Source organism: Caretta caretta, chromosome 10, assembly GCF_965140235.1.
Source record: "Caretta caretta isolate rCarCar2 chromosome 10, rCarCar1.hap1, whole genome shotgun sequence".
Classification (NCBI taxonomy): domain Eukaryota; kingdom Metazoa; phylum Chordata; order Testudines; family Cheloniidae; genus Caretta; species Caretta caretta.
This window is the reverse complement of record NC_134215.1, coordinates 47,804,157-47,817,517: the sequence shown is the minus strand read 5'-3', so window position 1 is coordinate 47,817,517 and position 13,361 is coordinate 47,804,157. Positions and strand designations below refer to the sequence as shown.

Genomic DNA, 13,361 nt, shown 5'->3' with positions numbered 1-13,361 from the left:
CAGACACAGGGTCAAATCCTGCTCATTTGATCACAGGAGCAGTCCCACTGAAGCAAAACAGGATTTAGCCTATGCCACATAGTCTGATTTATAAAAGCACTGAACTGGGCTTCTGGGGATCTGGGTATTATTCCTGGCTTTGTCATGGACAGATTTTTGGCAAGTTGTTTCTCCTGCCTGTTCCTGTTTCCCCTCCCACTCTTCATCTGTCACATCTATTTAGATTGCAGGCTCATCAGGGCAAGGATCATTTCATACTCTGGGTACATACAGTGCCTTACACAACAGGGCCAGTAACAGATTGGGTGCTACTGTAATAACATGGATAATGAGAAATCCAGAGTATTCAAAAACAAACAAACACTTTAATCAGGGCGAGGCACCTCTTATGGTGATATTCTTACAAAATATTAAATAACGTGAAGGTCTTTCTCCCACTTCAACTCTATACAAAAAAATTACAATATTATTTACAAACACTGGTCTCCGAATCACTTTACAATGCTACTCACAGACTGCGCATGGCAAGAGAGTGCATGAACGGCACAGAGAACCCCTCTTTCCAAGTCGCCTGCGTGTTCAGTACAAGCATTTTAAAAATAAAATGGTACTCAATGCAGCAGCAGCAACTGCCTCCAGAAGCAGGAAAACACCATTTTGGAAAGACTAGTCCACTGGTTTTAGTTTTGTAGATTGAAAATAAATACTTCCTGTAGTGAAAAAAAAAAATTTCTCTTAACTTGTTCGCCTGCTCCCCCGACCAGCTGAAAATACCTGTGTGTAGAGTCTGCTTTTATACTTCTCCACCGCACAATAGCCAGTCCCGTTTGGTTGCCTGGTGGAGCATAGATGTGTCAGTTCTTAGCCATTCACTTCAGCTGATGAGAGGGAGACTTCAGTATTGTGTCTGGAATCATGACAGTGTTATAGGAAATGAAATTATAGCTGTTCTGAAGACATATCTGAGGTCTCTCTCCTCACCCCCATTTTATTGTTACATTAGGATCGTCCCCATTTCCTTGTCAAGTATAAAGGATTTTCACCAGCATGTGCATTCCCTAAGAGCTCCTTAAAAAAGACACCCAGGAGTGAGCATCCAGGACTTGCATTGTAATCAGGTTTAAAAAAATAAAAATAAATCAGTCTTTAAAACCCACTCAGAATGTCTCTCAGCTAAGAAGCGAGCTCCTAACCGGTGACACTATCTCACTCCACCTTGATTCAGCAAAGTTAACAAGTGAAGCCAAAAGTTTAAATAAAACAAACAAAAACCTCAAGGCAGCAGCTCCTTACAAAGGTAAGTTCATAACATTTTTAAAATGTTTTCATTCAAAACAAAATCAGTCCTGTAACTATGGAAGTCATAATCCCAATGTTCTGTTTAATCTCTGTAGCCCTTCATGATTAAAAAGGGCAGAGTATTAAAGCAAGAAGCTATATTTAATGAATAAAGTATGTGTAAAGAAGGAGGGAGAAGCAAAAGTTGGTTGAGTGATGGGGAGCACTGCAATGAAGATGTAGATGGTAGTTCTTAGAGCAGCTTCCCTCATAGTTAGCTTTTCTTCCTTTAGCGGCAGAAAGTGAAGTTCCCCATCCCCCCCTCCCCTCAAAAAAACCACATTGAACCAAAGAACCCCTTCCCCATAAAAAAACAAAACAAAACACATGGTTATTCTGCAAAGCAGATCAGATACAGATCAGCCAGTCTTGGTTGAAAGTGGAAAGGTTTACAAGATTAGCAATGGAAAACAGAGACAGTTACTGCCCTTGTCCCAGCCAATCAGTGCTGTACATTCTGAAGTGTTCTTAAAAAGCACCCATAAGCAAGACCACGCAAGCTGCTCTGGAAGCAATGAGGCAGCTAACGTGAGTGGGCTCAGTCTGTCTCTTGTAAAGCTTCCAGCTCCACAGAAAATGCACTTTCAAAATCCCCCATAGAATATTAAACTAAAAAGGAATATTAAAAAAATTAAGAAGCTGTGTGTGTTGGCGGACAGGGGGAGATGTATAAGGACCAAATTCAGGACCAGTTTAGATCCTGTGCAAGATCAAACCATTGCCAAGGGGATTGCATAGAGTGCAGGAAATCACAAAATTTGACTAAGAGACAGATCCTGCTCCACGGAAAGCCATGACTCCCTTGGCAGCAGAATCAAGCCCCACACGTCCAATTGCACCTCAGTTTCAAGGATGTTGTATCTCCAGCAGTCACCAGCTAGACCCAGGGGGGATTGCTCATAGGGTGCATTTTTAACAGAAACCCACACAAACTGTCAGTCAAGGGAGCATAAGAGCAGAAATACATTCCATCTGAAAACCGAGGGATGAGCATGGCTGGGAGGTTGTGTAAAGAGAGATGAAAAGAAAAGGTGCCTAGTGGAAAAACAGAGGGACACCACTTCCCTGCTCCTATTCCTGAGCTACATGTGCTTGGTGTGGTGCCCTCTATAGGCTGCTGGGGTTGTGCACGTGGAGGGCCTGTCCCCTTTGAACACTGAAGGTGGCCTCCATGGGAGAGCCCAGCCTCCAGGAAGGAGACTGCTCTCCCCGGTGGGGGATATCTGTGCCAGTAAGGAACGATGGGAGGTTATGGACTAGGGGAGAATGGTCAGCCTGAGGGAAATATTGCTTTGAATAGATGCAATTTTCCTCTCCCACTGAACCAAGCCCAGTGACCTTCCATGTGAAATTTATCTTCTGGACTTCCCACTACAGGCACAAGGCACAGCAGTGCTTTGGTGTCCATTCAGAAGGTGCAGAGTGAGTGGCGGAGGAGGAAGGAATTAACTCATTTAGTTATGTGGCATTTCTCTCCATCGACACCTGGGTGCATTTAGTCCATTGATAGAGATGGGACCATGGTGCGGAAGACAATAAACAAGCCCTAGAGCTTTTTACTCTTACTGAGTTGGAGCCACTAGTGCTGCAAGCCACCAGCAATGGCCAAGGTTCACTTTCATTCATCCACTTTCAGCCAGCCTTTCTTGTAGTCCTGCAGGATCTCCAGGTAGTACTGCCACTCGGGCTCGCTGTCATACTTCACCTCATACACGGTCTTGAGGGGGTCCTTGTGACGCTTGTGGATCCTCAGCACCACTCCCTGGTACCAGGCCTCTGTCTTGTCATTCTCCTCATACAGATGTCTGATCCGCTTGCCCACCAGTTCCGGGTACCTGGATGGGGAGGTCGGACTCTCTGCATCGTGCCTGAAGGTCTTGGTGAGGAGGGAGCAGCCTCGCCTTGAAGCTGGACCCCTCCCCCTCATCCCCCTAGTATCATGGCGAGGAGTCCTCTGTGCTCCCTGAAGGACCCTCTGGAATTTGATCCGGACCATTGAGTTCCGGAGGTGCAGAACCCTTGAGGTACTCCTGGTCTTCCTGGATGACTTACTGGTCAGCTTCAGCTGAAGGGTCCTACAAGACTTGTGGGTTTGGAGAAGTTGCCTCTTGGCACCAGAGGGCAGTGGGAGTCCATTTGGTTTTGAATCCAGGGAGCTGGGAACAACTTGGGAAGATGATCTCTCATCCTTGAGCAAACTATCCCCTCCATCAGGAGGGGAGCAGTTTCCCTGAGGCTTCTCGTCAAGCGGCTGGGTTTTCTCTGGTCCCAGTGCAGCAGCCACCTCCTGGAAAGAAGACGCCTGCTTAGATGAGATCAGAAACTTTCCTTTGCTGTGCTTTCCCTTGAACAAGTTGGCCAATGTTCCAGCTCTTGAACCCATCAGGCCTCCAGTTGCTTTCTTCTTCACATAATCCACTGCTACTGCTTTGCCTTCATCTGTCAGAGTCCCTGCACCAGGTTCACCTAGGTGAGGAAGAGAGAACACGGTCAGTTAAGTTAGCGCCTTCACCTGCTTAAAATAAAGCCCTCATTGCACTGTGTGGACCGACATCTGTAAGAACTGAAGCCATAGGCACACCATATAATTTCAACCCTAGTCACTAGCCAAAATGCAATGGGCTCCATTTCCTCCTTCTTTAGGGCTTACTTCCAGTGATCTGAAAGGGAGCCTGGTAAAAAGGTCCCTTCAGATCCAGCACCTGTAGAGATGGACCACTCCCTGCTGTATTCCTCTGACAGCAGTGCCTAGGAGAATTCCATTACGCTTATGAGGGAGAAGAGAGTATACCGTGGCACTGTGGTTACCCACCAGCCTATGACTAGGATGAGGAATTTGAACCTATGCCATTAGCTACCAGTGGAGGCTCTGCCATGGGTTTTAAACGGCTGTCATGGAAGTGCTACCTCCAGATTATAGTGTTTCTGGCAATGATGTTCTACTGTCAAAAAACTGGGTTTCATTAGCTCCTGCCCACGCCCCACCCTCACGATTTAAACAAGATCAGCTTATTCTACAACTCTCCAGTTGCTCTGAGTCAATTACCATCAAGTTAAAAGAACAGGGTAACCTTCAGAGCTCGGATAGGAGGCCACTTCTGCACTGCTTCTCCTTGTTCTAGACCCTGCTTTTGCCTAGAGCATGAGGAAATGGAAGCCATCATGCACTGATGAGATCTGATCTAGAATATCACAGAAATGTAGGGCTGGAAGGGACCTCAAGGGGTCATCTAGTCCATTTGCCCACACTGGAACAGGAGTAAGTATGCCTTGACCATCCCCGTTTGTCTAAACTGTTCTTAAAAACTTCTAGTGCTGGGGATTCCATTGGTAACCTCGTCCAGTGCTTGATGGTCTTGTGGTTAGAAAGATTTCCCCACACAATCCAAACTAAATTTCTCTTGTTGTAAACTAAACTGATTACTTCTTGTCCAGCTATGGAAAACAATTGATCACCATCCTCTTTAAAACATACTTATCAGATCTCCCCCAGTCTTCTCTTCTCTAGACTAAACATGCCCCCATCTTTCAGCCTTTCCTCATAGGTAGGGCCCTTCATTTTCAGGTTTTATTTTATTTAATTTTTCCATGAATTTATCGGTGTTTATTGCTACAACAACAAAACAGGTGAAAACTGGTGGAAAAAACTATTAATAATTTTTCTGGATAAGTATCGGGTTTTATTTTGGTGGACAGAAGGATGGGGGTGAGGGGGAAGTATTCAGTAGATTAATGCTTTGATGAATGGAATTCAATGTGATTTGCTGCAGAACTAAAAACAGAACTTAATACACAATGCCACCTCTGATTTTAAGAAAACAGTATCTCTCTAATCTCCAAATAAAACTTTTAATTTGAACAAACAGTTTACTGTTGCAGACTTAGAACTGTTAGCCTATAAATATTTACATGTAATAATTGGGCCACACCATTTGCAGCGCATACACTCAACTTCATCCTTTTCTCCTGTTTTTGTTTTTTTTAAACTTTTGAATATTTCCTTGTGTTCTGAAACACATACGGATACAGGTTTTTGTTTCCTTCCCATTTGAGCGTGTCAGATCTTTAAACTTATCTGCTAACAGCTTGAAATGTGTACGTGGTGAGAGTGAGATTCATCAGTACGTTCAGATGCGCACCCGCTTCAGAGCTTGCACGTGTGCGTGTTTGTTTATTGGGTGTCTCTTCTAAACGAATACATAGCCTTGCATCAACAGGCAGCTTTGCATATACACACACACACACACACACACACACACACACTAATGTATTATCGGACATATATCTCATGCAATGTCTTGTATTTTCCTAATAAAACAAGTACTTTTTTTATATATTTGAATGCTACAAAAGTAGGGCGAAAATTGGAAAAAACAAACACGTTTTATAAAATCCAAGATTTTTTCAGTAAAAATCGGTTTAAACTGAAAACGAAGGGGCTTACTCATAGGCTACGTTTTCTAAACGTCATAAATTTTTGTTGCTCTCCTCTGGAGTCTCTCCAATTTGTTCACATCTTTCTCAAAGTGCAGTGCTCCAGACTGGAGCTGAGGCCTCACCACTGCTGAGTAAAGTGGAACAATTACCTCTTGTGTCTTACATAGAACACTCTTAATTCATCCTAGAATCACAATTGCATTTTTCACTGCAGCATCACACTGTTGACTCATTCAATTTGAGATACACTATAACCCCCAGATCCTTTTCAGCAGCACTAATGCCTAGACAGTTATTCCCCGTTTTGTATTTGTTATTTTATTTTTCCTTCTTAAGTCTAGTACTTTGCACTTGTCTTCATTGCATTTCATCCTGTTGATTTCAGACCAAATTTGTCAATTTGTCAAGACCTTTCTGAATTCTAATCCTGTCCTCCAAAGTGCTAGCAACCCCTCCCAGCATAGTGTCATCCACAAATTTTGTAAGTGGAGCCTCCACTCCATCAGTTATGTTGCAAATGAAAATACTGAGTAGTACTAGACCCAAGACATACCCTTTAAATACCTCACTAGGTGCATCCTCCCAGTTGAACAATGAACCATTGAGAATTATTCTTGGAGTAGGGGCTTTTACCCCTATGCAATTTAAAAACAGAATTAGCAAAGATAGTCAATGTTCTCTTAGTAAGTGTTCAAAACTATGTTGTACCTAATGACCAAATAGTGTCCAATTATTTGGGGTGGGATTTTCCAAGGAGTCTAAAGGATTTGGGCACCTAACTCCCTTCAGCTCCTTTGAGAGTGATTTGTTCTGGAAGGGATTTTAAAGGCATATTGGGAGGAGGAATAGGCAGGAATAATTTTTCAAGAATTATTCCAGTTTTGCCAACACACTCTAGGCCAGCCATTCCCTCTCTTGTCTCCTCCAGACAGACTGTTACATACACATGGGCAGATGGTAATCTGTTGTCCAGTATTGTGATGGAAGGCCAGTAGCTCAGACACCAGTGCCACTTCACCTGTGTGCCCCATAAATAACTGGGGGGTTCTCCCCAACAGCACGGTTTCAACTGTTTTTAATATATTAAAAACACACACAAAGAACAAATACCTACTTGGAGGCATGCTGGCCAGCTTGTGAACTTGGACCTGTAAGAAATAAAGTTATTGGTAATCATCTGAAGCGCAGCAAAGATGACACTATTCAAAGGCTACTTGGAAGGGGCAGTTGGAACTAGTTATGGTAGGATCACAGTCTCTACTTTGAAACAAAGAGAGACTTATGCTTGGTTTTTTCAGGGTACAAACTGATCCCCTGGGGAAATCAGAGTAATCTCTTTTCCCCTAATCACTTAGAGCTCTGCACAACCTATTGCTAAGGTTGCAGAGGGATTTCACCAGGCCAGAGGAGCTGGGACTTCCTAGGAAAATCTTGGTTGATTTGCATTGCGACTGATATGGAATTGAGGGTTTGATTCCACAAGGGACAGGGCACCTCCAAACCAAAAGCACTCAGCACCTTCCAGGGCCAGGCTCTAAATCATGGTGATTCCATTGAGAATAAAATGGGAATTGTAATCTCATTGTGCCAGGGGCCTGGTTTAATATACCTTCTGTGTGGGTCACTCCAAAAAAATTGCAAGAGGTACTTCCCTTGCAGAAACACAGGCTGGGTCTGGGTGCACATGCTGGGAACACACCATCTTTCTGGTAATTAAGGCTTTCAGTGGAAATAAGTCCAGTTAGCTCTGCACAGAATCCCATCTACATGTTCCATATAGGGATCAGACCCTTTGTTTCTGGTCAAAGTTGGCCAACTGGCTCTGCCTACACAAGACAAAGCAAACCAAAGTTCCCAAAGAAGTGTCAGCAAGGGTTGACCTGAATAACACACTCAGTAACTTTTCCATTGACTTTTTCCATGGGGGGAATGGGAAGGACAGACCTCAACACCTCATCCCAACACTAGGGCCTCTAATGATGCAGTGCTCCTCCAGTTACTGCCTTGCGACATCATAGGGGCAAGCGCAAACCTTCTGTTGGAGATTTATCTTTAACACTCGAAAAGAGATGCTAATGCCAGTGAAGACACCTTCAAAGACACCTAAATGTACAGAATAGAGGGATAACAGCAAAGACCTCCATCCCTCTCATAACGGAACCTAGAGATGACCAAAGCCCCTATTCAGCAAAGCACATTGATGGACTATACATGCTTCACGTTAAACATGTGTTTAATTGCTTTGCTGAACAGGGCCCTAATGACTAGAAAGACATTTTAACTGCCATAAAAGCAGGTGTTTATACAGTCACAGCAGTTAGAGGTCAAGATTTTTTAGGCTCCTTTGCCCTGTTTTTTATTCCAAATCTCTGCTGTTACAGGTTCATATGTGGACAGTTAGTAGCTTGGAGCATCTATTTAAAGGGCTGGTTTTGGGTGCCATTCACAGCCAGAGTATGCAAAAGAAATGCAGCCACTGAGAATTCAGCTGGAGCAGGTATCCCTCCCACAGGGACAGAATACATCCCTTTAAAATTAAGGGACATCCCAAGAATGTAACCATCTGCTTAAGATAAAAAAAATACAGTAAGGGAACACAGCCATCTACAGCACATAGGCAGATCAGGACAATATATCTCACTTGTACAGTCTGCTAAGGTAAAATTGGAGCAGTTTGCTACTTCCCTATGCCCTGAGCTGTGACCAGCTGTCCCTCTCCAGATCACAGCAAGTCTCTGTCATCACAACACAGGGCGCATATCCAAGCAGTGATAGAAGATGCTGAAGAAAACCAAAAAGTGCTGTGAGCATACATTGCCCAACTTGGCCCACTCTACCCCATGCTAAATAACTGCTTGGACCCAAAAGGTAAAGCTACTTTGTTTGCATTAGAACAAACAAACATTCTGCTTCGGGTGCTGTTTGGTTTTAAAATTCAGTTAGTTTCTTAGCCTGGAGCGAGTGCTGACTGAAATACAGCAGACTATTCCCTGCATGATCTGCACTGGGGAAAAGGGGCTTCTGAACTGAATGCCAAGCAGTGCCTTGACCTAGAATTCTCACACCTGCTCTGCAGCTCTGATCTATCTATTTGCTGTCTGAAAGACTACCCATCACCATGGTATCTGGTAGCAGTGAGCAAGAACATGAATGACTGGTTAGACTGATAGAGCTCAGGGGCAGGGTACCTTGTTTCATGGGGTAGGGACAGAAGAGTGTTAAATGCCAGAGGTAGGATTAAGGGCACTCCAAGCTACACACATTTACCCGCTGTGACACTAAGCACCCCTGTATTCACACCCTGCACACTGTTGTCATAATCTTTGTACAAAATATGCCTTGTGAGGTATTATTTGAAAACTAACACACTGATCATTAGTATCCTTCTGCAATATGTGGTGTGTATTAAGAGTGAAATTATGACTCAAGTGTATGTAAACCAGTTATGCCAGGAAGAGTCGGTAAACAGGTCTGCCCTAGACAAAAGGAATGTGTTTTCCCCACCTGGGAGTTACTTCTCAAGTACTTTGGAAGTCAATGAGAATGTATTTATGCATCACAGAACCAGACCCATCAAGCTAACAAGAGGTGGAGGCAAATCTCACACTAACAGGTGAGGGAGAAGACGTCTACACCCAGCAGGAAACAGACACTTGGTTGGGTTTTACTTTTCAAAGAATACATTGCAAAGCTTTACTGGTCTATAAAGACAGGTTGGGGGGCACTGAACCTCAAGTGATAAGCAATTGAATCAAGCAATTGTTTACAATATTACTGTGTTATAACATATCAAGCTAGGTCTCTTCTGAAAACTAAGGACACATGGTGACCAATATCATTATGAATTGTAAAAAGAACGAGGAGTACTTGTGGCACCTTAGAGGCTAACAAATTTATTTGAGCATTCGCTTTCATGGGCTAAAACCCATATCATCGGTATGTATTAACACTACATAGGGAATCATGGATGCTCATTGATATTAGGCTGTACAGTCTGCCCAGACAGGTGGGAATGTCACAGCCAGCTATTTGTCTCCAAAGAGATTAAGCAAGGTGTGACTAAAAATAATGGAAGCCACATTTATATAGAAACCAGCCATGGGGTGGGAAGCTCACAGGAAGGGGAAATAGCAGGAGGTCTTCCTGTCCCTTGAAACAAAAAGTCATTGGAACTTTGGAAGATATAAGCAAAGACTTGAAGCCATCTTTGGCATCCACTGCTAGACAGACAAGGGAACAGACCCCTTGCAAGCTGAGAAGGATGGGTCCTTCAACCAAAGGGGAGGTTGAAATCTCTAGAACTGAATGTAGGACAGAAACTTGCTTATGCAAAGATCTTTCACCTAAGATGACAAGGGAAGCCAGAACCTTGTACTTTTGTGGAAGGTCCTGACGGAAAGTCAACCATGAATAGGAAAAAGAATGACAGGTGAAAAACCATCTTGAACAAAGCCGGTATCTTGCTAGATTAAGTTTAGACTTTTAGATGCGTGTTTTCACTTTTGTTTTACTTGTAACCTTTTCTAGCTTTATTCTTTTTACTTGGCATCACTTATGTCCTATTGTTAATAAGTAGATTTTATTCTGACCATAAACCAGCTCTTTGATGTGTTTGAACAGAAGGGTGTACTTGCCCCCAAGTTAAGTTAATAAGTTGTGATGTGTTTGTCTTTAGAGGAACAAACGAACCATATTATTCTTCTGAACCATCCAGGAGAGGTCTGAACATTGCAGAGCACACGGTTTGGGGGAAATTTGGGATTGGGAGTGTGTTGGGATCATCTTGCTGGTTGTAACCCAGGCTGGTGGCTGTAGACTGGCTGCTGGGGTCAGAGTTGCTGAACAAGGGCCATCTAAGCACACAGACACTCAAGGTGTGACCTACATGGTGGCAGGCTGGTTGTGACTGGCCCAGGCTGGGAGCTACAAAACATTGTGAGGAATCCAGGGTTACAGGCCAAGGGTGATAACCCCTCACTGGTCTGGATTGCACCCCTGAGCCCTGATCAGACCGTCACATACTGCAGTACAGGAGAGAGTTCATAGAGCTCTGTGGCAAGGATCGGACAGCCGCAGGCTTGATATTTCTTTTTAGAGAGATTCCACTGCAAAGATCACTCCACCTTCCCATGAGGCATCTGCCACGCCCTTCAATTTCTACCATCCTGCCAATCCTATGACATTTCTGACAGCAAAAGAGCTGTTCTCTTGAGGCATGTCACCATGTCCAGAGAAAAATCAGAGGGTAAGGCCAGGCACTCATAGGCCCTTCTGGCCAGGCTGTGTGCGCACAATTCAACATGTTATAGAATGGACTAGTTTATCCACCAAATATACCCCTGCCTGCTCTGTCCCCTTTCTGCCTTTGCCATACACCCTGATCCCCTTCCATTCTCAGCTCCCTTCCCTCCCTTGCTAGCAGGACACTGGAGCAGCTGGCTGCAACATCTTCCATGCAGGTTTGGAACCAGGCGGGAAAACTGGCTGGCTGCCTTCAATTCCTCTGGCACAACAGCCCCTGGGTAGGGTCAAGAGCAGAACCGGCAATGGAATCCTGCCTGGCATGATGCATGACATTCCAAACAGGCCTGAGGGCAGACGTGAGGGGATGGCCACATTCATAAGCATCACAGGAGACACCCAACACTTGATCAACTGAGGTAAATCATTAGAGGGTGGGATCAGAATCTGACCCACAGCCATTCCAGACCCATCCATCTCGTCGAGTGGCAGCATGGCATGCCCAAAGACTGTCACTAATGATAGCATGTGTCAACTACAAGGAGAATCAGACCTCATTAATATTGTTCGGCCTCCTGAAATTGCAGTTTTGGACCCTCCACCCATTTAAATGTTAAAATATGGGGCGTAGCTGGTCATGGCTGAATACTACAGAAAAGCCATGATTGAATCATAGAATCATAGAATATCAGGGTTGGAAAGGACTCAGGAGGTCATCTAGTCCAACCCCCTGCTCAAAGTAGGACCAATCCCCAATTAAATCATCCCAGCCAGGGATTTGTCAAGCCTGACCTTAAAAACTTCTAAGGAAGGAGATTCTACCACCTCCCTAGGTAATGCATTCCAGTGTTTCACCACCCTCCTAGTGGAAAAGTTTTTTCCTAATATCCAACCTAAACCTCCCCCACTGCAACTTGAGACCATTACTCCTTGTCCTGTCCTCTTCTACCACTCAGAATTGTCTAGAACCATCCTCTCTGGAACCATCTCTCAGGTAGTTGAAAGCAGCTATCAAATCCCCCCTCATTCTTCTCTTCTGCAGACTAAACAATCCCAGTGCCCTCAGTCTCTCCTCATAAGTCATGTGTTCCAGACCCCTAATCATTTTTGTTGCCCTTCGCTGGACTCTCTCCAATTTATCCACATCCTTCTTGTAGTGTGGGGCCCAAAACTGGACACAGTACTCCAGATGAGGCCTCACCAATGTCGAATAGAGGGGGACGATCACGTCCCTCAATCTGCTCACTATGCCCCTACTTATACATTCCAAAATGCCATTGGCCTTCTTGGCAACAAGGGCACACTGCTGACTCATATCCAGCTTCTCGTCCACTATCACCCCAGGTCCTTTTCCGTAGAACTGCTGCCTAGCCATTCGGTCCCTAGTCTGTAGCCCTGCACTTATCCTTATTGAACCTCATCAGATTTCTTTTGGCCCAATCCTCCAATTTGTCTAGGTCTCTCTGTATCCTATTCCTGCCCTCCAGTGTATCTACCACTCCTCCTAGTTTAGTATCATCCGCAAATTTGCTGAGAGTGCAATCCACACCATCCTCCAGATCATTTATGAAGATATTGAACAAAACCGGCCCCAGGACCGACCCCTGGGGCACTCCACTTGACACCGGCTGCCAGCTAGACATGGAGCCATTGATCACTACCCGTTGAGCCCGACAATCTAGCCAACTTTCTACCCACCTTGTAGTGCATTCATCCAGCCCATACTTCTTTAACTTGCTGACAAGAATACTGTGGGAGACCGTGTCAAAAGCTTTGCTAAAGTCAAGAAACAATACATCCACTGCTTTCCCTTCATCCACAGAACCAGTAATCTCATCATAGAAGGCGATTAGATTAGTCAGGCATGACCGTCCCTTGGTGAATCCATGCTGACTGTTCCTGATCACTTTCCTCTCATGTAAGTGCTTCAGGATTGATTCTTTGAGGACCTGCTCCATGATTTTTCCGGGGACTGAGGTGAGGCTGACTGGCCTCTAGTTCCCAGGATCCTCCTTCTTCCCTTTTTTAAAGATTGGCACTACATTAGCCTTTTTCCAGTCATCTGGGACTTCCCCCATTCGCCACAAGTTTTCAAAGATAACGGCCAATGGCTCTGCAATCACAGCCGCCAATTCCTTTAGCACTCTCGGATGCAACTCGTCCGGCCCCATTGCCTCCCACACAATTTAAATTTTAAAAGGTTTAAGAGGGAACTCTAGTTCCCAGGATCCTCCTTCTTCCCTTTTTTAAAGATTGGCACTACATTAGCCTTTTTCCAGTCATCTGGGACTTCCCTCGTTCGCCACGAGTTTTCAAAGATAACGGCCAATGGCTCTGCAATCACA

General features: G+C 44.5%; 1 protein-coding gene across 4 annotated transcripts in view; it reads right to left on the bottom strand.

Moving 5' to 3' along the window:
* Nucleotides 1-345: 345 nt before the first annotated feature.
* Nucleotides 346-13,361, bottom strand: part of C10H15orf39 (chromosome 10 C15orf39 homolog) — a 33,516-nt gene continuing 20,500 nt past the window's right edge. For 2 of the 4 annotated variants that reach the window (XM_048867158.2, XM_048867160.2), the window contains exon 3: nt 346-3,804. In XM_048867158.2, the coding sequence (XP_048723115.2) occupies nt 2,957-3,804 (848 nt within the window). In that variant the 3' untranslated portion in view covers nt 346-2,956. The other 2 variants (XM_048867161.2, XM_075132965.1) reach the window with 2 other exon arrangements.